The sequence below is a fragment of the Myotis lucifugus genome, unplaced genomic scaffold (genome assembly GCF_000147115.1).
Source record: "Myotis lucifugus unplaced genomic scaffold, Myoluc2.0 scaffold_15, whole genome shotgun sequence".
Classification (NCBI taxonomy): Eukaryota; Metazoa; Chordata; class Mammalia; order Chiroptera; family Vespertilionidae; genus Myotis; species Myotis lucifugus.
The window spans coordinates 1840605-1868391 of record NW_005871063.1 but is presented as its reverse complement, the minus strand read 5'-3'; the positions used below and the strand labels follow the sequence as shown (position 1 = coordinate 1868391).

The 27787-nt window shown below is 40.6% G+C and overlaps 2 protein-coding genes across 2 annotated transcripts in view; one reads left to right on the top strand and one right to left on the bottom strand.

Annotated features, from left to right (window-relative positions):
* Positions 1 to 3105, top strand: part of TMBIM7P — a 12952-nt gene extending 9847 nt beyond the window's left edge. Inside the window, 3 exon segments of the mRNA XM_023750786.1 lie at positions 468 to 557; positions 1469 to 1516; positions 2962 to 3105. Coding sequence (XP_023606554.1) covers positions 468 to 557; positions 1469 to 1516; positions 2962 to 3105 — 282 coding nt within the window.
* A 7305-nt stretch (positions 3106 to 10410) lies between these two features.
* Positions 10411 to 27787, bottom strand: part of ANKIB1 (ankyrin repeat and IBR domain containing 1) — a 121054-nt gene continuing 103677 nt past the window's right edge. Inside the window, exons 13-20 of the mRNA XM_023750785.1 lie at positions 26879 to 26965; positions 26724 to 26790; positions 24769 to 24914; positions 23767 to 23945; positions 22883 to 22934; positions 14980 to 15094; positions 13906 to 14039; positions 10411 to 13581 (exon numbers count right to left, since the gene is read on the bottom strand). Coding sequence (XP_023606553.1) covers positions 12838 to 13581; positions 13906 to 14039; positions 14980 to 15094; positions 22883 to 22934; positions 23767 to 23945; positions 24769 to 24914; positions 26724 to 26790; positions 26879 to 26965 — 1524 coding nt within the window. The 3' untranslated portion in view covers positions 10411 to 12837. The remainder of the gene's footprint in view (positions 13582 to 13905; positions 14040 to 14979; positions 15095 to 22882; positions 22935 to 23766; positions 23946 to 24768; positions 24915 to 26723; positions 26791 to 26878; positions 26966 to 27787) is intronic.

The following is a 27787-nucleotide window of genomic DNA, read 5'->3' as shown; positions in this document are numbered from 1 at the left end:
TATATATTCAAAGGTATGCATACAAATGTGAAAAGGGTACCCAGTTAATTAACCTCTAGGTCTATTTTATTTCATTAATGTAGTCTATGCTCACACTTTGAAGACATGGGTAATTATGAGCATAATTATGATCATGCTACACATACAAATTTACATCCTACTCATTCAATGTGCCTTTTCATTAGGGAACATTTTGTAGAGCGGCAAAACGAGCTCCCATGTGCCCATTGCCCAGCTTCAAAAACCATCCTCCCTCCCCTCCCGCCAGCAGCAAGTCCCAGGCGGCAGGACCCTTCATGTCCTGTTGTCAGTGGTTGGGCTGATGGATTTCCCTGGTTCTCCAAACTGGCCTGGTACATATGAGCCAACGGGCCAGTTTCTGTCTGCGGGGTATGAGGCGCATCCTCACCCTCCTGGAATTCCGTGGAGGCGGTGACGGAGTGGTGCCTGGTGTTGTGTTTCCCCAGCTGGACTTCACCCTGCTCAATGGAGTGCTGTTCGTCGCGCTGGTCGTGCTTTTAATCTACGGAATCATCTTAATCTTCATACGGTCATACGTAAGTGGGCCTCCCCCGGAGGACCGTTAGGGATCCAGGGGAGGGGCTGGTGGTGTCAGGATGGAGCCTCTGAGAGGCAGAGCCGAGATGGGAGTGGGGGGACTTTCCTGGGAGAAATGTCTGCGAGAGAGAAGGAGTGGGGGAGCGACGAAGGCTGGTAGAGCCGTCCGGCCTCGAGGGCCAATGCGACCCCAGGTGAGGGACCGGAAGGGGGTCCGTGGGAGCATTCTGGACGATGGAAGGCTCAGCAAGGCCACCAGGAAGTCCTGGAGGTAACGTCCACGTCCCAGCACAGTGGTCCCGTGTCTCTCACCAACTGAGAAGTGGAGTGTGGCCCAGGAGCCGGCTGCAGTGGCCCTGGGGCAGTAGGACTGTGAGGCCCGTCCCAGGGGCTGGCCAGGTGGTTGGGTCCCAGGGACAGGAGGTCTGGCCATGATGGTGGAGCTCCTACCCTGGACTACCGCTGTCCTTCCCTAGGAGGAGTGTGGGTGGACCTGCGCACAGGGTAGATCCGACTCCTTGTGCTGCTTGTTTGAAGTGATGGGAGTGGAGATGGGCTCCGTAGGACTTTTCCAACAGCAGCTAGAGGAGGCTCCTATTTTTTTCTTTATTCCTTTTTTTGTTTAATCTATTCACTGACTTCTCACAGGTATCAGACATAGGCCCATGTGTTTGTCTTATAGGCATCCAATTCAGTTCTCACAACATTCCTGAAAAGTACACATCTCATCTATTTTATAGATAAGAAGACAGGTTCAGAGACATTAAATTCATCCTGGGAGCAGGAGGGATCAAAGCCAGATATGACTTTCTTAAAATTGGGTCCTTATCTAACAGCAGTGACCTAAGTGCGCCCTTTTGTTATTTCAAATCTTGTTCTTAATATTCAGTTGTCTCCTTTCTTCTTGCAGTGGTTGCATCTGTTGTATGCTGCACTCGGAACTGTGCTCTTCTCACTTGTAAGTCCATTTCTCCTTCTCTTGGCAGCGTAGGGTACATGCATGGAAGGTGCCGCCTTAGCCCTTGTGCTAAGCATGGAGTCAAGTAGAGTCAGTGATTCACTGGAAAGCACTCCTGGAGACTTGCTGCTGCTGCCGCCCCCCCACTCCTCCTCCCTCTCCTCTTCCTTCCTCTCCCCCTGCTCCTCCTCCCCCTTTTATAAGGATGATTTTTTAGAGCACTTTTAAGTTCAGAGCAAAATCAAGAGGAAGATACGGAGATTCCCATATACCCCTGCCCACACATGCACAGCCCCCCCTATTATTAACTACACTCACCGGAGAGGTACATTTGTTACATGGATGAACCTACATTGAGGTGTCAATATCACCCAAACTCCACAGTTTGCAATAGGTTCACTGTGGGTGTACATTCTATGCATTTGGAAAAATGGATAATAAACGACATGTTCCATCGTATGGTATCATACAGAGTATTTTCACTGCCCTAAATATCCCGTGCTCTGCCTACTCATTCCTCCCCTGGCTCCAACCCTTGGCAACCACTGACCTTTTTACTGTTTCCCAGTTTTGCCTTTTCCAGAAGTCATATAATTGCAATCAGACAGTATGTAGCTTTTCCAGACTGGCTTCTCTCACCTAGTAATGTACACTTTTAAGGTTTCTCTGTGTGTTTTCATGGCTTGAGAGCTCATTTCGGTCTGGATGTATCACAGTTTATGTATTCAGCCACCTACTGAAGGACATCTTGGTTGCTCCCAAGTTTTGGCAATTTTGCATGAAGCTGCTCTAAACATCCACATGCAGGTTTTTGTGTGAACATAAATTTTCAACTGCTTTGGGTAAATACCAAGGAGTGTGACTGCTGGATCACATGGTAAAAGTAGAAACCTCCCAGAGTTGCTGGAATCACAAAGGGAGCGAGGAGGGAGAGTGGGGGGAAGGGCCTAGTGGTCCAGGCCGGCGTCTGCTTTAGCATCCCCCAGCCTAGGGTTTGACTCCCTTCTCTTCCACTCTGATCACTCACATGACCTTCCCTCATTCTATTTTGGAAATACCGACATCACCACAAAGCTCCAGGAATTCAGAATTATTGCTGTGTGTAAATCTAAATGCTGGGGAACCATTTTATTTTCATTCTTTGTTCAGTGAGAACACAGGGCATTTTGTAGTATCACTGTGTCCAATATGCCCACCTGGCCCATCTCGTTGACTAAAGTCACAAGGCTACTGGACTGGAAAAGCAAAGGAAGAACAAAGCACTTGCCTTCATGGAGTGCAAACGTGAACGTCGTAAATGGCTGAGGCTGTATAACAACATATATAGCCACAAGCCGACTTTCTGCAACCATGTGTATCGATGCTAACTTTCCCAGATGGTTTAGGACAGTTATTGGATAGGAATGAACAGTTCAAGTAGCTCATTTTTCTTTCTTTTCTTTAAGTACTTGGTGATGGATGTGCAGCTGTTGGTAGGGGGGAGCCATCATGTGAAGCTGGACCCTGAAGAGTATGTGTTTGCTGCTCTGAACATCTACTTGGATATAATCAACCTTTTTATTTTTATTTTGCAATTGATTGGACGGTAGGCCCATGGCCAAGGCTAGCTTGTGCTGACCAGAGGGAAGGAGGGCATCTGCGAAGTGCCGCCAGGCTCAGACATGCAGAGGTGGCCATCTCATAAGCTCTGTGATTAAAATAAATATTTTAGAGTACTTATTTTTTTTCAAATGAAAGTAAACATTCAGTTGATGGTAGCTGTAACTTGTTATATATTTTAAGTTCCATTGTCACATCGCAAAACTTCCTGTGGGACATTTCTGACTTTTGTAATTTCAAAAGATGAGTATCAAAATACCATACTTAAACATTTCTTAGATGCCTGTTATTTTGTTGACATTTTCCTGGCACTTAGTTAAAGCTGTAAACATCTCTCTCTATGAATAAAATTGATTACAGAAACCTATATTGACTCCATTCTCTTCTCTTGATTCGGACATTCTATGGGAATGTTTCTGCACAGTCTGACTTTAAGAGTAAGATGAGCCAAAGTATTCCGCCTTTCTCCTGGATTCCAGGGTCAGGCTGAAGAGAACGGTATCTTCCCGGAAGGGGATGGAGAGGATTCATGAAGTTAATGTACACGAAAGGCTGGAGAGCACTGCGTCACCTGCCAGCGTCGCCGTCCCACCTACACGTCTGGGCTTAACTCAGAGACCACCTCCGCTGGTTGTCTGGGACAACTGGCCTCCTTTGAAGTCCCATAATATTATCAAATTTTCAATTTTAATTGTGATAAAATACACATAACAAAATTTACTGTCTTAAACCATTTTTAAGTGTATAGTTCAATAGCAGTAAGTATATTCACATTATTGTGCAACCCATCTCCAGAATTTTTTCACCTTGCAAAACTGAAACTCCATCCCCATTAAACAAGAAGCAGCCATGTATTTTGCACTGACTTATTTATTCACACACATCTTTACAGGATGGGTGAACTGTGCAGTGGGGAGGATGGGGAGACTAGATGGACTCTTCTGGTCTCTAGAATTATTCACAAGAGCTCGACTTCTAGACATAACTAAACTTACAGGTCTCAAGTAGGACATTTGAAATATAAGCACTATAGTCACACACACCTGACTACTTGATTATCTGTCATTTCAGATTAGCCCTATCTCCACAACTTTGGTAAAGCTTCTCATTGTGTTTATAATCTCATTGCTACCAGCAAAGTCCTGAAGATGGGCGTAACCTCTGAAATGTGAGCATGAAGAAGAGAAAGGGACAGGAAAGTCATCCAGAAAAAAATCCGGGTGGACCCTCCCTCTAAAGCTTCCTGGTCTGGATATTTTGACAAATACTACTGTGTGTACACTTGTCAAAGGCTTTGCTACCAAAGTCATGGTGAGTTAAGTCCACACAAGAAAGCAAATGCAGCTGGAAAGCCTCAGGTTTTGCATATCCTCCTGGCATCAAAAAAATCTTCCTGCATATAATAAGGAATGCTGGCCAATTTCTTTCTCCACTTAAGTTTCTGCTGTCCCAGCAACCCCAGTAGGCATTTCTTTTGTCTCAGCAATGTTCCCAGGCACATAGTCTATTGTGTGCATCTACTGTATGTGCCATTCCACAGTGGTGATGATTCAAATTCTAATGCTTTTCATTTCTGCATTTAGTAAAGACTGAGCAAGACACACCTCTTAAGGTCAATCAAATGAGTAGATTAATTCTCAGTATTAGAAATTCATCTTTTGCCTGTTTGGCTCAGCGGAGCGTCAGCTTGCAGACTGAAGGGCCCCAGGTTTGATTCTGGTCAAGGGCACATACCTCAGTTGCAGGCTTGATCCCTGGCCCTGGTAGGAGCGCATGCAGGAGACAACCAATTGATGTGTCTCTCTCATCATTGATGTTTCTATCTCTCTCTCTCTTTCCCCTTCTCCCTTCCTTTCTAAAATCAACACACACACACACACACACACACACACACACACACACACACAGGCCTGATGCATGAAAATTCGTGCAAGAGTAGGCCTTCCTTCCCCCAGCTGCTGGTACTGGCTTCCCTCCAGCACCCAGGACACGGGCTTCCCTCCTCCAGCCGCCGGCAGGCACCCGGGACCTAGGCTGGCTTCCCTCTGGCCCCGGCTTCGTCAGGAAGGATGTCTGGAATGACGTCTGGTCTAATTAGCATATTACCCTTTTAGTAATATAAATTCTTTTTTTTTTTAGAAGAGAGTCCACAATCTGAACATCTGGCAAGAGTGGTCCCAAATCCGTCTGTAAATCAACTCCAGATGTCCTATAATGGGGCAATGGAAGCTTACAGGAAAAGAGTGAGGAGAATCCATAGGATTCAGGTTACACTTTCTATAATGCCCACAAATTTGGGGCCTATAATTTACTTTTAACTTTTGTTCTTTATATTATCCCAAATGGGCATTTCCTCATCTAGCCCTAGGCATGGTTTGATAAGCACATCTATCTACACACAAGTGCCCTTATGAAATCACGCATGCGAAAGGCTAGTGCAGTCAGCCGTGTCCTAGTATGCCATACTGCACTCACAGGCTCAAAGAATGTCAGCGCCAGAGCGGATGTTGGCAGTGTATCATTTGCTTAATCAAAGTCCTTGAAACAAATGAAACTGCTGAAGATCTCTACGGTTCCCAGGTTGTAGCACTGCTGACAGCTCCAATGTACTAAGACGACATTTGCCTGATTGTTGTTCTAAAGCAGGGGTCAGCAAACTATAGTCTGCATGCCAAATCTGGCTTATCTCTTAAAAAAACACACCAACTTTTTATTTTGAAATATAGATTTACAGGAAGTTGCAAAGATAACTGAGGCTCTGTGTACTCTTTACCTGGTCATCCTTACCCCCCCCCCCCCCCCGCTCCGTGGTTATCTTTTACAAAATGTATAAAATCCAAACCAGAAAGTTGACATTGGTACAATATGCATGTATAGTTATTTTCTCACACGTGTAGATGCATGCTAACCAATGTACTGACTAGTCCATCACCACAGATGTTCCTTTATGGTCACATACATACCTTCTCTGCCCCCTCCAGCATTCCCAACCCCCGTGACCACTATTTCCCTATTATTTTGTCATTTCAAAAATGTTATATAAATGGAATTATGTCCGTGACATTTTCAGATTTTCCATTCAGCATAATGCCTTTGAGATCCATCCAAGTCGTTGCAACTTGTGTCAGTAGCTCGTTCCCATTCATTGCCGAATAGGATTCTTCTGCACGGCTATTCCCTGGTTAGCCGTTCGCCTACTTCAGGACATTTTGGTGGAGTCGAGTTTTTGGCTATTGCAAGTACAGCTGCTATAAACAATGTATACAGGATTTTACATACGTTTTCACTTCTCTGTGATAAATGTCTAGTAGTGCAAATGCTGGGACGTACCTGCTTAGTTTTTAAAGAAACTACGCAACTATTTTCCAGGGTGGCTGGGCTATTTTATATTCCCACCAGCAATATATAAGTGATCCAGTTTCTCTGCATTTGGTATTAATACTATTTATTCCAGCCATTCTGGTAGGGGTGTGATGTGTCTTGTGATTTAAACTTGTATTTCCTGATGGATAGTGATGTCGAACATCTTTTTATAAGGTTCTTTCTTAGCCACAGTCTTCTTCTGTGAAACGTCTCATGCATTTTGTCCATTTTATATTGGGTTTTCTTTTTACTGTTGAGTTTTGAGAGTTCTTTACATATTCTAGATATATAGCTGGCAAATACTTTCTCCCAGTCTGTAGCTTGTCTTTTCATCTTCTTCATAAGGTCTTTTGCAAAGTTTTAAATTTTGATGAAGTCCAATTTATCAATGTTTTATTTTATGGATTATAATTTTGGCAAGAATTTGATAAGAATTATCTGCTAACATAGATCATAACAATTTTCCTTTCTTTTTTCTATTTTTAAAAATATATTTTATTGATTTTTACAGAGAGGAAGGGAGAGGGAGAGTTAGAAACATCGATGAGAGAGAAACATTGATCAGCTGTCTCCTGCATACCCCTCACTGGGGATGTGTCCACAACCAAACTACATGCCCTTGACCGGAATCGAACCTGGGACCCCTCAGTCTGCAGGCTGACGCTCTATCCACTGAGCCAAACTGGTCAGGGCTCTAAAAATTTTTAACTTTACATTAAAATCTATGATCCATTTTAAGTTTTATATAAGTGTGAGGTTTAGGGAGAGGTTCATACTTTTGCATCTTCTAGCCCTGTTCCAGCATCATTTGTTGAAAGGGTTACCCTTCCACCATTGCATTGCTTTTGCACCATTGTCAGAACCAGTTGATGACATTTGTGTGGGACTGTTTTTGGGTCTCTGTTCTGTTTTATCCATCTATGTGTCTTCTCCCACCAGTAGCAGACAGTCTTGATTACTGTGGTCTTGAAATTGGGTAGAATGATTCCTCCCATTTCTTTATTCTTTAAAATAGTTTTAGCCACTTTAGTTCCTTTGCCTTTCCATATAAATTTTAGACTTTCCTTTCTATAACCACAAGAGTTGTTGGTATTTGGCAGAAATTACTGCCAAGTGGTTGAACCAAGCCCAGGCACCTGTGAACTGAGACCCGCCCCCGCCCCCGGCCCCCCCCCCCAATAAACCAGTGGCTTTATTTCAGGCAGTGGAGTTGGGCACAAAGTATCTCCCAAAGGGGTAGCTACCAGTTTTTCATGTAAAATTAAAATACTGTTATGGTCAGGTTAGCTGCACTCCCAAATAAACCATTTCTTTGCAAGGCCTGCTGGGTCCATGTTACTTCTCCAACTGCAGTTTGTTCACCCTAAAGTGGAGATGTCATACCAAGGGACACAGAAGGCTTCATGGGTCAGGCATTCAGTTTCAACAAGAGCCCAAGAGCAGGTTAATAGCTCTTTCTCCAAAAGGGGTGTACTTGGTGGTCGTGGCGGCAGGTGGCGATGTTGTGCTGGGAGATGGCCTGAATACTCAGGTTGCTAAAAGGAGTGATTTCCAATAACTGGAAAACGAAAATGTGACATACCAACAAATTTACTCAATATTGATGTCGCTACACAATATTTTATATGCAACACGTGGGCTTTAATATTATGGTATTTGGCCTTTATACACTAGTTTACATATAAACAAAGTTATTCTTTGCTTATCTGTCCTAACCTATGAAGTGTTGCACTAACCTCCCAAAGCTTTTTTTTTTCTTTTAAATATATTTTTATTGATTTCAGAGAGGAAGGGGGAGGGGAGAGAGAAACATCAATGAGGCGAGAGAATCATTGATTGGCTGCCTCCTGTACGCCCCCCACTGGGGATTGAACCCACAACCCGGGCATGTGCCTTTGACCTCCCATAGCTTTTTACTATGTAAACAGTTGACTCCTCGAAAAATAAATGATACTGGAAGTTGGAAAGAACTTTCTCCTTTCTCCTGGGATTCTGTATTGTTTCTGCTGGACCACCACAGATGGGACAAGGAGGCAGGCTAGGGAGTGACTGCTGCCCCACCATCAGCTCTCTACATAAGGCAGTCCCTGAATGAGAGGGTCCCTGACAATTCACGTGTGCCACGATATTCTTGGGCACACAATACATTACACTGAGTCACCCAAAAGGCCAGGCCCACTAGGGAAGCTCCTCTCCCCACTACTCAAAGTGTCCAGATGCTTTTTCCCAGCGGAGTCTAAAATGCGTGCGAGTCAGGAGCTACAGCCGGGTGATAAATGGGTGGCAGATCAACCAAGGGGGTGAGGAGCCCGGGGGTGGGGGAGGGTCCTCTTTCTCCTTCAGCCCTTTGCTCTGGGGTCAGTGGCACAGCTACCTCTCCCACGGCAGGAGTGAGGCTGTCAGCATCCAGAGCCAGGGCCCACGGCCTCCTCTCGGCTCCTGCACACCCACAGTTTTTGTCAGCTGGTGTCGCTCCTGCACTGAGCACTATCCTCACTGCTGGGAGGGGGCCTGACTTGCACCGTTAGGCAAGGCTTTGCATTCCCTTTTGCATTTGGATAGTGTTGCAGCCCAACCAAATGAACTTCTAATGTTTTTGGTCCACTCAAAACACTCAAGCAGCAAGCTTCCTATTGCTGATAACATTTATTTTACATTTGGCGACTCCCTGACTCAGCAGGTGCATCACATTACCTTTCAGGTAGGCTCCAGGAACTACTGACTCCTTGTCATGAACACATTCCTTCGTCTGCTCGCCTGTAGGAGTGAGCAGCAACCAAAGCACCACTGACAGATCCTTTCAATCCTACATCTGATCCCTCAGCCTGTCAACATCAGTTCAACTCCTGTTCAGTAACAGAAAGGACAACGGGAACCCTTAATCTGCCCCACCCCTAGTCTATCCCTTGGGTGAGAGCGTTCACTACCACACAGATTTAATGGAGTCTTATATTCCCAAACTAGGCCCAGTTTCTCTTGCAGAAAATCACGTCTGTCAGCATTCTAACATGACTGTCAAACTGTGGGGTCTGGGGCTTCCTTTCACCCTGCTCACAAACCAGTAAGTCAGCCTGTCACAGCTCCATGGCTGCTGACAGGATAAGGATATCCGGGGTCAGAGGTAAAGCACTCACAGCACAGCATACGAATGAACATCAGCACATTGGTGTCAGCTCCCTTGACCCCAGTTCCACAGGAGCAACATCGCAGGCCCGGGCGAATGTAGCTACAGGCTCCATTTATTTAAGCTGCAATGGGTGTGCTGCAGCTGAGGAGCCAGGGTCAGGACAGTGCTGCCCGAAAGCAAGCCTGCTGCTAAGGTCTCCAGCTGCATAACTGGCCCAGGCGACTTTGTTAGGCACACTCAAACAAGGTGTGCACCAGGACTGGACTGTTTGGTCCAGTGATTATCCTTTTCTATATTGTGCTTTGTTTGCTCTTTCATAAATCTCCCTCTCAGCCAGTCGGTAAGCTGGTGCTGGTCTCAGCCAGTCTGTAAACTGGTCCCTTGTGCAAATAGCTGGTTAAAAGGTAACATATAGCCTGCTCACAAATGTTTCATTTTAAAGACTGAGAAGAGTAATTCCTTCAAGTTTGGCCACCACTCAGTTTGTTAGCCATCTGTCAGTCCTAAGTGGAACAGAGAGCAAAAGCAAGCTTTTCTGGTCCTCTTTCTTTAAGAAGTATGACTACCACAGTTCCTAAAATAAGGACAATCATGTCATAGTCTAGAAAAGTCCACTTATATCTTTCTAGAAAGAAATCTACTCTTCTGAGATATAAAATGCTCACTGTAAAAAATATTAGGCACTGATTGATTACATGTAAGAATCAAACTAGTCCCATCATATTTGAAGGAATTTAACTGGAAGAAGATCAGCTTCCTGACTTGGTTAAAACAGAGTCTATAATGTAATGAGACCAAAGTGAAATAGTTTAAGTAATAAATGTTTAATCAAAGAATTTTACATATTATTAACAGCATTCATTTGGCCAAACATCTACATGGTTGTAGAATCCTATTGTATATAAAGGGGGAATGTATCAAGTATAGACTATGAAAGTGCAAATAACAAGTCAAGGTTAGAGTAATTTTTTTTACATTATAAAATTAATGTGTTTACAAAATAGGCTTTGCCAAACTTTATTTCTGAACTGTAAAGTCAATGACTGTGTTGTTTTTAAAATATGTACCAAGGAAGTACAAATTGGATAATGATCTTTCCTCATGCTCAGGAGAGAATAGCACAGGAACAAGGGCTACTTACTGCACCAGGTGCCAGGCACCGGCCTCACCAGGAACATGCACTCCACAGCCTTCACGCAGCACTTCCACACTTTGCAAGACACAGCTATATGATACAAAGACTCTTTCTTTTGAAAAAAATTACAACTTGGTCTAAAAACTGATCGGTGTTGATATTTTTAATCCAAAATAAACTTGTAAAAAAATCCTTAAATGGACTATTTCAGTTTAATAGACAGTAATACACTGTAGAAAAAAGTTAATATTTACCCCAACAAATTAATAAGGGTTGATATCAATGTTTCTGATAATTGGGGAAATAAAAACTAATGTGGACTTATGACATCCAAAGCAGAGGAACAATTCCTACATAGTTTCTTTTTAATCCCAGGAGACCCTGAGGAATATTAAATAATATAATGTCCTAGGTCTCATGAATTCCAAATATAAGAATATTTCAAAAATAGGGTTTGGAAAATAAAAAGTAATAAAAAACCATAATTACAACTCATGTGAATATCAATACTAATACAACCTTTCACCCAGTCCAGGACTTGCCTGTACAAACTCAGTACTGAAATTTTGGTATCTGTAGACTTCTGGTAAAAATCTGGCAAAACATTAAATGGGGTGTTGCCTATCTACTTTGCTTATGTTATGCTAGTTTGGGTAATATGTAAGTAAAAGAGCCATTCCAACAGTTTACTCTAGTTTTAATTACACACTGTACCATTGAATCTTAATTACAACTAAGACCAGTATTTTCTTCACAGGAAGACACTGATAACCAGGAAGTTGATTTTTTCAACACTAAACAGTAGTCACACAGCAAATGAGTATTGTGCAACAGAACAAACACGTCAGCATTTGCTATTGAGGCAAACAAACGGATTGAACATTTATTTAGTTGTTATATTGACTGGAAAGGCAAGGCCATGGGTGGTTTATGGAGGTCTCTGCAATTCATAGCATAGTTACTTCAGAAGAGACACTGAAATTTGAATGACTCACTTATTTAACTGGCAACTATCCATTGAGGTTAGGCAAAGGCACGGTAACATGTTGCGCAGGATGTCTTACTGGATTTTTTAATAATTGTCGGATTTACTATAACTCATAAAAACTCCACTTTTTTTCTATTTTATAAAACACTTACCATTAAAAGTAATTGCACCCATTAGTAATTAGAATGCACTGTAAAATTGTGAAAACAAAGAACTATGATTGCACTTTCAATAAAGTGTCTCTTAAAATACAGCACCGCTGTTGCTAATCAACTGTATTTTAATATTAAAATAAACTGTTTTTAACAGCAGCATTAGGTTTAGTTAACTTAAGCTACAGGCTACATTTATTTAAATGCAGTCTCCATGGCAACAAAAGCCTATTAAAGCCTGGCATTTCATGGCTACCAAGTGGCACCTTTTACTCCCGAGAATGCTGACACTGCCCTGGAGCCACACCTGAACGCCTTCTCAGTGCACAAGTCAGAGTTTGGCACAAGTGGACTGTAAGACATGAAAAGAAATTTTTGACTCATGTGAAAATGAAAATTAATTACATTGTGGGAGATGCAGCACTAAAGAGAAGCTTTGGACACTTCGATTCACACTGCTCAGACCAAGAGGCAGGAAGAAAGTTATGGAAGAGCACAAAGAGATCGAGGAACTCAGTGTTACCAGATCTGTCCAAAAGAACTTCTAAAATGAAGAAAACCTTTTTTTTTCTTTTTAAAGAGAAAAACCACCCAAGGATGAGGGAGTAAGCCTTTAATTTAAATGTTCCATTTTAAGTATTGCTGACCTTAGGCTAAACAGAGGACTGCATTTTCTTAGAGTGTGAAATCTAACCTACTTACTCCATTTGTTTTTCTTTCTCTCCTGCTCTTCTTTTTGTCAGCAAAAAGGGGAAAGCTATCCAATTAAATACCAAAGAAGTTTCCTGTGAGGTTAAACTCCGAAACGAAGCCACCATTCAAGGGAACTCCTCGTATTCAACCCTAATGTCAGTGGTTTAGAGTTGAGTTGGAATTAAGTGGATCCAGTTTCCATGAAGCACACTCCACCAGCATGCCACCTGTACCGCGATGCGCTTGGAGCCAGAGGTGTGCAGCTCACACTAAATGTCCCTGTTCCAGCCAGTCACTTGAGGTTTGAGGTGTTTGACTTGAGACATCTGAACCAGCTCCCTTGCTGGCTGCCTCAGTACCACTTTCGCCAGCTTGAGGCACTGCTTCCCCAGCCAGAATATTCTCTTCCAAAGAGTTTTCTTCTTCTCTTTGGGTTCCTCTACCTTCACTGACCACAGCATCTTCAAACACTGAGTCTTCTTCTGGCGGCACCAGTTCCACATCTTTCACGCCTTCTGACCCATCTCCAACACAGGGGCGCTGGGAATCTGCACTGGTTTCTGTAGTTGCTGGAGGAATCAGGACAATACTCTGAGGGTTCATGTCGTGAAACCAAGCCATGATATTGCCCAGAAGATTGTCACTGATGTTGGCGTCCTGGCCAGCTGAGTCAGGGTCACTGGATGAGGGATAGAATTCATTTCTTGCCTCACTGAGAGGGTGTGAACTCAGGGTGTCAGTTGAAAATGTGTCACTTTCGGCTCCTAGTCTCAAGAGGCTGTCGCCAAGTTCCAATAGCTCGGAGCTGCTCAACGCAGCTGCAGGGCTATCTGTGTTCCTGGGGCCGGAGTCCAGCCTGGAAGGTAGAGAAGTGCCTATTGCCCCTAAGGAAGCATCGCCACTGAGGAAGTCTCTGTTTCCTTCATCGATGGCCAGCCCCGATTCTTGCAATGATAACTGTATTGCGAGAAGTATATTAGGATCATCTTCATCCAAGGAACTCAGAGCCTGAGGGCAACAGAAAGTAAAATCACTTAAAATTTAAAAGAAAAAATGATTTAACCCAATGAGGTTTACCATTGTTTTTACCTAACAGATAATTAATATTACCTCTATTTATACAGAAGAATTATTTTATCTACTCAAATCTTATTTTAGTTTCCATGTTATAGGGGAAAAATTCCTGAAGCTAAATCTCTTTTCCTGTAGCACATCCCTGAAACAATTTTGAATGGAAGGAAGAAAAAGGAAAGCAATAAAAGTGAAATCAGGAAACCAGGCCACACAGAGCAAGAGCAGAAGCAGGGGCCAGGGGGCTGCCCAGGAAGTTACCTGAAGAGAGTCTTGGTTCTCAGAGCGACTGGCAGGGGTGTAGTCACGCAAGGAAGAGCTGTGCAGCACACTCATGGATGCAGAGCTGACCACGGAGGTGCCTGGTCTGCGGCCACTGCCGCCTTCTGGGAGATCTGTTTCAGAGCAAGTGGTACCAGAGACAGTTCAGCCATACAGATTTCATACATCTTCTTAGTTAAATGGCAATTCCTCTTTCAGTGCAGGTGAAAACCTGTGTTCACACATTCACTTAATCTTCCAGAGACTTCTTATGCATATCTGTCTCACCAGATGCAACAATATCTATCTCATACCATTTGCTTCAAATCCATGATTATTCTTTGCATTTGTGCTTGCACTACATATGGTTCTATTTAGAAAGGCCAATGCTACTCCTCTTTGTTTTCTTAAGCAACAATAAATAAAGGTGTTTTAGTTTTCAGAGTTATTTTTTAAATAAAAAGAATTTGGGAACCACAATGCCTGAAGAACAAATCTTCAGGCCTGTTGATCCTGATTTACTAAAGATGCTCTGCTGATATTATAAAGACTTTCAATTATAACTTAACATTTAAAAGTTGATAATTAAGATAATTTATTCCTAATACCAGAAATTTTCTTTTAAGAATGCTTATAGGAGAAGTGAGGCTAAAAGAAAAACATTCCATGAACACAGCCAACAGTAACCAATAGCTACAATTCACGAATGCTCACTAGGTACTTCTCATGCCTAAGGATTTTACAGGCATTATCTCATTAAAAGCTCACAATTGCCCCCTAGTGGCACTCTCAGTATTGCTTCTTTAGAATGAGGAGACTGCTGCTTGGAGAGGTTCAGTGACTCAACTGAAGTGTCTCCCTGATAGGCAGTGAGATGGGGTCATGAACCCAGGTCTTTCTGACTCAGAAGCCTGCGTTCTTAACCCCCCTAGTTTTCTGTACCCTGTGACCTTAGAAGCAGCTACCTATACATTGTGTATCTAAATTACAAATTCTTTCACAATCACCTACTCAGTTTTAAGAATAAACTCAAGAGAGCTAAGAGATTAAGACATACCCAACCCAAGAACTTACCTAAAGTGCTTTCACTGGGCTCATCAGGGTCTGGAGGGTTACTGAGCAGACTGTGCACGTCTCCTCGCCGGCGCTGCTGTCTGTGCCTCCTCCGATACTGAAATTCAGCATATTCCTGCATAAACCAAAGGTTATAAAATACGGGAGAGCATGCAGCTTTTCTAATGCAAATTAAACAAACAGCACACTTTTTCCCCCAGAGGAAAAAATGTGTGATTTTATATACATATTATAAAATCACGTGGCTTTAGAAAAAGAAACTTCAGGTTTTGCCATGCCAAGGAAACAGAAAGGGAAAAATAAAAATTTTAAGTAGTCATTACAATCGCCTGGGTAAATTGGGAGTACTTGCAAGCTCCAAAGCCAGATCACAACTGAGCCTTATTTCATATGCCTGGGTCTTATTATTTAATATTATAGCTAATCCTGTAATGATTTTACTAATGTAAGTTAGGCTCTCCCTGGAACTTTGGTTCTAAAAAAGTAACTGATACATTCAACAGAAAGAAAGGAAAAGCACACACTGTTAAATCCTTGCCAGACCGTTAGATCTTGTATTTTTGGGGACTGTGACATATCACACTCACAAGACAAATGACCAGCTTGAGAGAGAGATGGCGTTAGCTTGAAAATGAGATGGTGCTGGGCTTCCTCTCTGCAACAGCTGACATGTGGGGTTACTCCCAAACAGGCAGGTGCAGTGTTTTCTATTTACTCTATGCGAAGAACACAATCCAGACAGATGTCCCTGAGTTTATTTTCCAGATTTTAGTGACACAAGAGATGAGAAAAAGGTCAGTATGTATGACACCAACATGAGAAGGCTAATTTTGAGGGTAATTATAGATTTTTTCAGTGATAGACACTAAGAAACTCAGGTTTATGGTTATCCAGGTTACCCTTGAGGATTCAGTATGCTTATATTGTGAAAGTACTGAACAGGTTTTTTTTTTAATTAAATCTTTATTGTTCAGATTATTACATTTGTTCCTCTTTTTCCCCCCCATAACTCCCCTCCTCTCAGTTCCCACCCCACTCTCCGCCCTCACTCCCCACCCACTGTCCTCATCCATAGGTGCATGATTTTTGTCCAGTCTCTTCCCGCATCTCCCACACCTCTTTCCCCCCCAAGAATAGTCAGTCCATTCCCTTTCTATGTCCCTGGTTCTATTATAATCACCAGTTCATTCTGTACATCATATTACTTATTCACCTGATTCTTAGATTCACTTGTTGATAGATGCATGTTTGTTGTTCATAATTTGTATCTTTACCTTTTTCTTCTTCTTCCTCTTCTTAAAGGATACCTTTCAGCATTTCGTATAATACTGGTTTGGTGGTGATGAACTCCTTTATCTTTTCCTTATCTGTGAAGCTCTTTATCTGAACTTCAATTCTGAATGATAGCTTTGCTGGATAAAGTAATCTTGGTTGTAGGTTCTTGGTATTCAGCACTTTGAATATTTCTTGCCATTCCCTTCTGGCCTGCAAAGTTTCTGTTGAGAAATCAGCTGACAGTTGTATGGGTATTCCCTTGTAGGTAATTGAGTCTCTTTCTCTTGCTGCTTTTAAGATTCTCTCTTTGTCTTTTGCTCTTGGCATTTTAATTATGATGTGTCTTGGTGTGGTCCTCTTTGGATTCCTTTTGTTTGGGGTTCTCTGCGCTTCTTGGACCTGTAAGTCCATTTCTTTCACCAGGTGGGGGAAGTTTTCTGTCATTATTTCTTCAAATAGGTTTTCAATATCTTGCTGTCTCTCATCTTCTGGCACCCCTATAATTCGGATGTTGGTATGCTTGAAGCTGTCCCAGAGGCTCCTTACACTATCTTCGTATTTTCAGATTCTTTTTTCATTTTGCTTTTCCGGTTGGGTGTTTTTTGCTTCTTCGCATTTCAAATCTTTGACTTGATTCTTGCGCTCCTCTGGTCTGCTGTTGGGTGTCTGTATAATATTCTTTATTTCAGTCAGTGTATGCTTAATTTCTAGTTGGTTCTTTATCACAACATCGAGGGTCTCATTAGATTTCTTGAGGCTCTCATCAAGTTTATCCGCAGTTTCTAGCAAATTATTGAAAGCCCTTAAAAGTGCGTTTTTTAGCTCTATATCCTGCATTTCTGTCATGTTTTTTGTCTCCGCATTTTTTATGCTTTCTTGGTGCACCCCCTTGTGGTCTTTGTGTGCAGTCTTGTTGTAGTTAAGCCTTGATTGTTGTCGGCAATACAGGGGGTGAATTGACCTCCAGGCTAACTGGCTAGGAGAGTCAGCTGTGTCTGCAGTGGGCGGTGCTAATCTAGCCTTTGCCTGAGGCTATCTGGCAAATGCCTCTGTGCAGGGCTTGGGCGGGGCGGGACCCAGGGGATCTACAGGGCGGGTGGAGCGAGCAGTTATGGCTGCTCTCAGTTCCGTCCCCAGCGGCTCTGCAACCCTGCAAACCTCGGAGAGAAAGCTGCCTTCCCGCTTCTCCGGTTTGAGTCTGGGTCCCTAGAGACTCGCCCGGATCTGGAGCTCAGAGTCTGAAACTCCCTCCCGATTGAAAACAACAACCACGCCCTTCGCCGCCGGCCCGCTCCACATGCACCTCCGCATCTTAGTATTTCACTTCAGCACTGCGCCTCCTCTGAGTCTCGTATGGTTTCCTCTTTCCTCCTAGTTGTAGAACTTCCACTCAGCCAGCCTTCCTGTGGTTCTGGATGATGTCCGTTCCGTCTTTTAGTTGTATTTTTGAGGTGGTTGTTCGAGGCAGCAAACTCCGGCATTAACCTATGCCGCCATCTTGGTTCCCCCCCTCCACAGAACTGAACAGGTTTTATATTACAAATGAAACTTTCACATCATACCACTCTGGTTAAATTTATTTGAAGTCCTTCATCTGTATAATCTAATAAGAGGTGGTAGCAATCTTGCTAGGTTAGGAACAAAAGCATAAAAGATACAAGTGCCTGGAGGGATTATTAAGGTTCTCTAAAATGTCCTACTGAGCTGGGATATCATGTCCTCTTTGCCTGGAGGCCTAGGATGCCTGTTATGTGTCAATATGGTTCACTGGGCCACTGAGGCCCATCACATTTCTTAGACAAAGATGACATGAAACTCTTATCTCAGTTCAAGACTTATACTTAGGGAGAATTTGTTTACTTTGTATACTTGATAATGGCACAAAATTATTCTGAATTAAATAATCTATTATTGACCACAGAATATACGTATTTCCAATTAAAGAAAATGAAAGTTTAAAACTGTAAAAGAAATTTGTTATATAATTTTTCTTTCTTTTTTTTAATTAAATCTTTATTGTTCAGATTATTACAGTTGTTCCTCTTTATTCCCCCCATAGCTCCCCTCCACCTGGTTCCCACCCCACCCTCTGCTCTTACCCCCCCCCCCCAGTCCTCATCCATAGGTGTATGATTTTTGTCCAGTCTCTTCCGGCACCCCCACACCCCTTCCCCCCTGAGAATTGTCAGTCCACTCCCTTTCTATGCCCCGGATTCTATGATATTCACCAGTTTATTCTGTTCACCAGATTTTTTATTCACTTGATTTTTAGATTCACTTATTGATAGATATGTATTTGTTGTTCATAATTTTTATCTTTACCTTTTTCTTCTTCTTCCTCTTCTTAAAGGATACCTTTCAGCATTTCATATAATACTGGTTTGGTGGTGGTGAACTCCTTTAGCTTTTTCTTATCTGTGAAACTCTTTATCTGGACTTCAATTCTGAATGATAGCTTTGCTGGGTAAAGTAATCTTGGTTGTAGGTTCTTGGTATTCATCACTTTGAATATTTCTTGCCACTCCCTTCTGGCCTGCATAGTTTCTATTGAGAAATCAGCTGACAGTTGTATGGGTACTCCCTTGTAGGTAACTAACTGTTTTTCTCTTGCTGCTTTTAAGATTCTCTTTGTCTTTTGCTCTTGGCATTTTAATTATGATGTGTCTTGCTGTGGTCCTCTTTGGATTCCTTTTGTTTGGGGTTCTCTGAGCATCCTGGAGTTGTAAGTCTATTTCTTTCACCAGGTAGGGGAAGTTTTCTGTAATTATTTCTTCAAATAGGTTTTCAATATCTTGCTCTCTCTCTTCTTCTGGCACCCCTATAATTCGGATGTTGGTATGCTTGAAGTTGTCCCAGAGGCTCCTTACACTATCTTCATATTTTTGGATTCTTTTTTTCTTTTTGTTTTTCCGGTTGGGCATTTTTTGCTTCTTCATATTTCAAATCTTTGACTTGATTCTTGGGATCCTCTAGTCTGCTGTTGGATCTCTGTATAATCTTCTTTATTTCAGTCAGTGTATGCTTAATTTCTAGTTGGTCCTTTTTCATATCCTCAAGGGTCTCACTAGATTTATGGAGGGTCTCACTAAATTTATCAGCGGTTTCTAGAAAATTCTTGAAAAACCTTAGAAGTGTGGTTTTGAACTCTATATCCAGTAGTTTGCTTTCCTCATTTCTGTCATTTGTGAGCTGTTTCTTTGTCTCCACATTTTTTATGCTTCCTTGTGTTGATAGAGTGGCTTTCTGTGCTAGGTGTCCTATAGGGCCCAGTGGCTCAGCCTCCCCAATTACCTGAGGTGGACACTCTTGGTGCACCCCTTTGTGGGCTTTGTGCACAGTCTTGTTGTAGTTAAGCCTTGATTGTTGTAGGTATCACTGGGAGGAATTGACCTCCAGGCCAATTGGCTGTGAGAATCAGCTGTGTCTACAGTGGGAGAACTTCTGTGCTGGAGACACCCTTCTGGGGCAAGACTTGCTTCAGTGGGGCTTTGGTGCTCACTGAGTCTGCCCCCTGAGTGTGTCCCTTATGGATCTGAGGAGTTGTAATCTGGATGGTCCCACTCTGACCACTGGGTACACTGGCACTTGGATCTCTAAGGAAGTGCTAATTTAGCCTCTGCCTGAGGCTACCCAGCAGGAGCTATGGAGAGATCTGCAGATTCCTCTTCTTTGTTTGGGGTTTGGAGGTGCCCAGATGAGGCCCAGCTGTGAAGCAATGCAAGCTACTGTGGGGCCGTGGGCCTTCCTTTGGATGTTCTGGGTCTCTCTGACCCAGCTGCAGTTTGTTAGGTCATTTTAGATTGCAAAGGGCCAGGTCATTCAAATGCAAAAGCCTCTGCGCACAGCTTGGGTGGTTCGGTGTCTCAGGGAATCAACAGGGCAGAGCAAACAGCTATGGCTGATCTTCAGCACTGCCCTAAGTGGCCCCAGGTCTCAGTGTCCCGCGGTAATCGCTGCAAGCACCTCTGAGAGAAAGCCGTCCTCAATTTCTGCCCGATGCCAGACAGTCCAGTTTCTCTCCGTATGAGTCTGGAGTTCAGAGCAGTCGGGAGATTGTGATTGCCTCCTGATTGAAAAAGACAACCGCGTCTTCAGTTGCCAGCCCTTTCCGCGCGCCTCCGTACCTCTGCACTTTACTTCTGCACCTCCCCTGAGTCTCAGTGTGCTTTTCTCTTTTCTTCTAGTTGTAGAATTTCCACTCAGCCAGCCTTCCTGTGGTTGTGGATGATGTCCATTTTGTCTTTTAGTTGTATTTTTGAAGTGGTTGTTCGAGGAAGCAATTTTAGGTGTTTACCTATGCTGCCATCTTGGTTTTTCCTGTTATATAATTTTTCTGATGGAAAACTCATGGCATTTTCTCAATGCAATAGGCTTTAAAAAATGGTTGTCATCAAATTAAACTTATCTGAAAATTTCCAAGGTCTTCAAGTAAGCATATGAAAAGGCTTTAGTTGGGATACTCCAAATGGCTTGAGAGTGTTAATGCTACAAAGATTAAGAGATTCTAAGATTTATAGGAAAAAAAGCTGCTAGGGGATTTTTTTGTTTTAAATAATAATCTCTAGCATTTATTGAGCACCAATTTTGTCAGTGACTTAAAGAGATGCTCTAATTTTGCCAGAACTCCCATGGTATCACCATCCACAGTTAGAAGATGACAAATTTCCGAAGATAACAAATTAAGGAAGAACACAGCCCAAGGTCTAATAAGTTACAGAGCTAGACCTTGCATTTAGGTGACCCTCAAACTTCAGGACTTGGTCTTTCCTGAGCTCCACTGCCTTTAAGGCAGCACAAAACACATACTTATTCTTGCCATTGACTCATTCAGTTTAATTAACAAAAGAATAAGATGGAATTAACTTTACTGAAAAAATATAAATTCAACCTAAAAGTCTACTGGAGTTTGGCAATATTTTTTTCAGAGTCTATATAAAGGCAAAAAGCTTACTTTTAAAGATAAAATTTTGAAAAAAAAAATAAAGATAAAATTTTGGCAGTTACCTGACAGTTACATACACGCAAAGTTTTAAAGTTTCACATAGTGTGGTAATTCTTTAGACTTGCAATAAGGTTTACATAAAAGCTTGGTCTTTCAATGTGCCAAAAACTTTAAATAAGAGAACAGTAAAAGTGAGTTAAATAATTTTTTTAAATTTTATTGACTCATAAAAAATGAATTTAAGAAGGAATTGTTATTGATACTTTCACAATTCTCAATCTCTGGAGAACAAAAGCTCAACAATTTAACTTATAAGTATTCACATGTTAGGTGACAAGCCTTCCTATTTTTTGCGAAGTGAATCTGTGTCAGTCATATTAGCAGGTCCAAATTAGTCAAGGACGAGTATTTCAAGATTCCTAATGTTACTGTGAGCCAGAGGCTGCAAGATGATGCATGCACGATGGTGACTACACTGGTAAAGTTTTATTTTTGCTAAATTGTGTTTCTAACTTGAAATTCTAAAAGCTTCAGTGCTCTTTTTTTTAATAACTGGAGCTTGTTTATTTTTCCTTTTACGTGGACATTTCCCCCAATATCCCTAAAGCTGTAATTAAAACAAAGAAATAATAAGCACAGATCAGGTAGAGAAAAGGTTCATAATCTGTTTTACAACAGCCATTTAATTAAGATATTACCATGGAGGACGGGAATTTAAGTAGACCTAAAACCCTCATATCAGAGCTCTAAGCATAAATTGTTTTCTCAAGTCAATATTTTCTTGGATATATCTACCAATACAAAAGCCTCAAGGTGATTGCAAGTATCCTCAGCAGCTGAAAAGAGAAAGTATCTGATTTAAATAAGCCACAGTCATTTCTGAATAATAACCAATTTCACTGTCTTTCAGTTGCAGATAACAAATGGGTTACAAAGGATAAAAGATTCATTGCTTGTCCTGCCCCCTTCCAAGCACTGGATGGTATAAAAGAGCAAGGAAGAAGACAAAGTGTAGAGAACTGTTAAAACCATATAAAAATTCAGACTCAACACTGACGGTGGCAATTTAAATCTCAGAAAATAGCAATATGATTAAGATTTTCACTCTGCCTTATTTTTTATTTGCGGCAATTACTATTTGTAGTGTTAGTATTTTAGACCTTCTATATTTTGAAATGGTATATGACAACAAAGAAAAAACAAGAAGAGTGTGAAAATCTTAAGAGAAGCAGAAAGCAATTAAGCAAAGCATTTCTTACTGCATAAACATCACTAATGTTAAGTTTCCACCTTAGCAACTGATTATAAACCAATTCTCTTGAGTTATCTCAATAACTTAAAAAACTAGATTCAGACTGAAACAATTATTACAACTAGAAATGCATTTCTAATAAGTGAAATTTGTATTTCTATTAATCAATATTTTCCAAAAATACATGCTATAAATTGGCCTTAATTCTGACTATTCAGTAATTAAAAATGACAAAGGGGAGATGCATTTAATAATGTGATCATAACCCAATACCATAAATAACTAAGATGTAGGCTCTGCTGAGGCATTTTTATTATACAAGAAAAACATTGCTTACAATTTCAGGATTTAGAATAGAAAAGGGTGCAAATACAAGCAGGATTATACTAAGGAAAAATATAACAAAACAAGCCAAACCCCCACAAAACAATTACCTCAGGTGATGCAAATCCTAAATATTCCCAATCCCATGTTCCACCAGCAAAGCTACAAAGAAATTAGACATACCATTTGATTTATTACCAGTACTGCAAAGTACAAACAATCAGACCCTTGCCTTTTGAACATTAATTTTAATTCCTCTGCTTGGAACTTATTTAACCAAAGCAGATCAACTATAGAATATAATTAAATATAAATAATTTTAAATATAATTAAAATTATTACAACTATATTATTTCTTTTAAAGTCTAAGTTACTTTATGTTTGTGATAAATGGTGGAAAAATAACAAAGTATTTTATGACTGCTTTCTGTTTTTAGGTTATAAATGTTTATGTAAAAACAGGGTCAAAGGAATTTCTAATGCTTGCAATTATTATGAATAAAAAATACTTCAACTTATAATGGCATTAGTAGTATAAGTATGTAAAACAACCAAAATTCAACTATTCTTTAAAGGATAAATATCACTTAAGTAACTTTACTAATATCAGATTTCTAATTTTTTCACAACCTCACCACAAAATACAAATAGGTCCATGACAAATTGGCAAGGCTTCCAAATTCTACAACATGTTTATGGCTATCATATCACTATACACATTACATATCTGAAATGACACATTAGACTACTCTGAATTATGAGTTCAATGAAGTGTGAAATTCACCAAGTCTAACTTGGTGAGAAACTACACAATGACAAACAAAAAATGAGGAAAATAGAAATAGTACTTGGGGGAAAATCACCAAAAAGAAGCTACCATATTTTAACCAGCTCTACATATTTTCGGTATATAAACTCTAGTAGGATTAAAAAAAATCAACTTGCTGGTTTGTGGCTGGAGCTAGGGTGATTCCACAGTGTGCATCCCTTTTACCTGCGCCTGGGAGCTTCAGGTGAGTCTGCAGGAGCAACTCCCCGAGCCACGGAAGCCAGGAATTCCTGCCTCTTCTGCTGTACAAGGCATGCCGCCTTGATGATCTTGTGGCGGGGTGTGCGAAGGTAAGGCCTATTGACTTTTTGGGCAAGGTCTTCAGTGACCATTTCTAGGTCTGTCTATGGTAAGAAGAGAAAAAAAATTATAGACTGAGTGGATTAGTCAATAGCAAATCCAAAGTCTATCTGGTTTCTCAGTTAACTCTAAGTCTTTTGAAGTCAGAAATTAATCCAATCTTTGAAGTAACTGCATTTAACATATATTTCCATTTTGCACATTATAGGAAACAGCACTCATGTGATAGGCGTTTAAGCAAGGTAGTTGGTATAGATCATGAAGGAGTGAGTACACCAGGTGTGTACAAGGAATTTATAATGTGTCTATGTGAAAAAAACTAATAAATTTCAAGTCAAGTCACTATATATGCAGATGCATGATATGTGGTGCAGACTATCCGTAAATGCTGAAGGCAAGAGCCCTGTGATGTGGGTTTAGGTCTAGAAGAGGAATGTACAATGAAGCTGGTCAGTCACTGAGATATTAGCTGACTTAGGTGTTTTGTTTTTTAAAGCTCTGTAACTTTTAGTTGAACTCCTAAAATAAATTAGTAAATAACAACTTTCCCATTTAATATGTAATATGCTCCCCCCGCCCACCATTTTTGAAAATAAAATTCCTAATTATGTAATTAAGATTAGGCCAGATTTCACCTCAACTAATTTAAAACAAAGAAATAAACGTACTAAGAAATGTTTGCATAGCTCAGAACTGCAGAATGACAATTTAAACATAAAAAAAATTTCAATTTATTACTATTTGAAAACCACTCTAAAATGAAAACAAAATTGATGACTAGTTACACCAAAAAAACTTAGTTAAGTGGTCACAAATTTGCTTTTCATAATAACTATATTTAAATTAAATTTAAAAAAGATATCTTACTTGCATGAGTTCAAAAATTTCTTTCTTTGTGCTTTTAGGTTCTAAGAAGAATCCATAGGGATAAGAACACTTGAGGATACGCCGAGTTTTTAAGAGCACATGAACTGCATCTTCAATGAAAGTGGTATCTGGACAGCCTCCTTCAGCTATGAAGTAAACCAGGCAGGGTAAAAAAGTCTTTTGTAAATATGCTATTATAAAATTAATTACACAATTAAATTTTCCAAAGAAAAAAAAGAACCCCTAAGAAGAAACAGCTTGAAGTAGCTGAATAGTATTTATTGGAAGCAGACTAAAAGCCTACATAGGACTCTCGTGTGTGATTTGTATGCATTTATAAATGGAACACCCGCACAAGCCCAGGAGCACGTGGCAGTCATGAAAGAACACACACAAACTGATCCTGGATTCTGTTCTCACCCTGTTGGCAGCCAATCTAGCTTTAGGTCAACTCAGAGGTGCCATGCTTTACTAAGTTTTTTAGGTTATCCCTGGTGGAACTTTGCTGAATAAGAGAATAAATGTTTTGCTAAGAAAAAATAAAAGCCAAGTTATAGTCATGCCTATTATGAAAGGAGAAAAAGACACAACACGAGAACAACTGAATAACTAATTGCTAGTAAACAGAAAACTCCAGGGAGAGAGAGAAAGGAGAGAGAGTGGGAAGAGGGAAAAAGAAAATCTAGCGTGATATAATATTCTGGGAGACTGTTCCATCCCAAATTATTATACCACGCTAGCTTTTTCCTGAACTACAAATAAATCGAAATTAAGCAGAATTTATTTCATAAGTACTTTTGGATATAAGATCATTCTGTTCATCTGCAGAAAGAAATCGCATGGGTATGTACACACACTGAAATACAGACTATCCCAAAATACCTGCCCTGGCATAGGGATCTGAACTAAGATGTAAAAAAATAAAAATAAAACAAACATTGTAAGTGAGAAGTGTGTGAAGTTTTGTTTCTCCTTTCTAATCCTATATCTTTTAGTTTTCTTTCATATCTTATTCTGCTATTCTCTTTCATATCTTACTTTAGCCTGCAAAAGATTGAACAGAAAGAGTAATACACATCCACAGGTATTTACTGAGTGTTTAGTGTATGTTAAGCACTGTTCTAAGCATTAAGAATACATCAGTGATGAGACAGACAAAATTCCCTGCTGAAGAACTGTAGAACCTGTGAGGGTTTTGCTTTTCAATTTGTACCATGGACTATACTTCAAGAGTTTGATATTGATGTGATATAGTTAGGTCACTGTAAAAGTCTAAGTACTAATAATTAATAAGGAGACTAAGCTGCTAGTGACACATATGGTTACTGTCTTAATTAGGGAATTATCCTCTTAAAAGGGTTTTATATTCTAATGTGAGATATTACAGTCTAATTCCATTTTTAGAAATGTTCTTTCCAAACTTCCATGTCAGGATCTGCAAGTTTGCCCTATCTCATGTCTTTGCTTTTTGAATCCAGTGTCTATTATCCACCAGCGAGATAATTTCTCCCCAGTCTGTCCTTGATTTCCACTCCACTAGGCACTCGGCTAAATTTTCTCAAGACTCGTTGGGAATTCAGTCACAGATAATTGGATGGCATGCAGATCTTGCTCTTTTGACTAGATCAGCGATGACTTTTAGGGCCCATCCACTTTTCTCAACATTTTAGAGCATCAGCAGTGGCACAGAGTAAGCAAAACCATGATGTGTGTTCATCTGCTAACAGTGTAGGCTGCATTATGAGGAGATGAGGTAAGCCAGGTGGAAAACCTAATCACAGAGGACTCAAATGCTAAGCAGCACTCTGGGTTTCAGAATACTCCAAATAGTACCAGAGTGAGCTAATGGAGATAAATATATTCCCTTAAGGGTCTTAACTTCCAATGAAGCAACTGACTAATAAGCATCGAAGGCTATTTTACATTTATCATCCCACATGCCACTTATAACTTACTTTCTTTGAGAGCTCTACTCAATTGCTCCATCTTTTCTTTAGCTGTTTTAAGAAGGCGTTGTTCTAACTAAAGAAACAGAAATGAATAATTTATATCATTGTCTTTATTTATCCACAACAGTGTAAGTCTGCATTTGAAATGATTTGGGACATACCTGATAGCTATGCTCATGGTTTTTAAATCTCGTGTAATAGTGCATAAATCTGTCAAGTTCCTGAAACCGTTTGTGTTTTTTCTCAGCCTAGGAAACAAAACTCCATAAGTGACTTTTATAAGTAAAAGTACTAGCTCTTAAAATTGCTTTTTTAAAAATCACTTCACGATTCTATTAGTAATAGGTAGTGATTTATACAGATTTGTTTACTATTTTACTGAGAGAAAATAATAACCAATACATTTAAAGGCTCCCAGAACAAAGTCTTGCATTAGTGTTCCCTGTGACAAACCGCTGAACCCACAATCCCAGAGTGTAAGGCAAAGATGTCTCTCAAGCCATATGCTTATCATAATCTTCAATGTTTTATTACACATCTTATTGCTATGAATTGAATTGTACTCCCCCACTCACCCAAAATTCATGTTGAAGCCCTAACCCCCAATGTGACTATTTGGAGAAAGGGCCTGTGAGGTGATAAAAGTTATTAGGTTATAATCCCATAGAGCTAGTGCCCTTATAAGAGGAAGAGACACCAGAACTCTCTCTCTCCACCATGTGAGGACAAAGCAAAAACAGAGTTGCCTGCAAGCCAGGAAGAGTCACCACCAGAAACTGAATTGGCAGGAATCTTGATCTTGTACTTTCTAGTTTCCAGAACTATGAGAAATACATTTCTGTGTTTAAGCCACCCAGTCTATGATATTTTATTTTGGCAGCCAAGCAGACTAAGATATTTATTATATGCTATAACATAATACTCTATTGTTGATATTATATTAAAATTGTTTTTGTCACAGGGATGTAATGTACAATACAGAAAATATAGTCAATAATATAATAACTCTGTACTGTGACAGATGGTTACTAGACTTACTGTGGTGATCACATCATATGGCATATACTAGT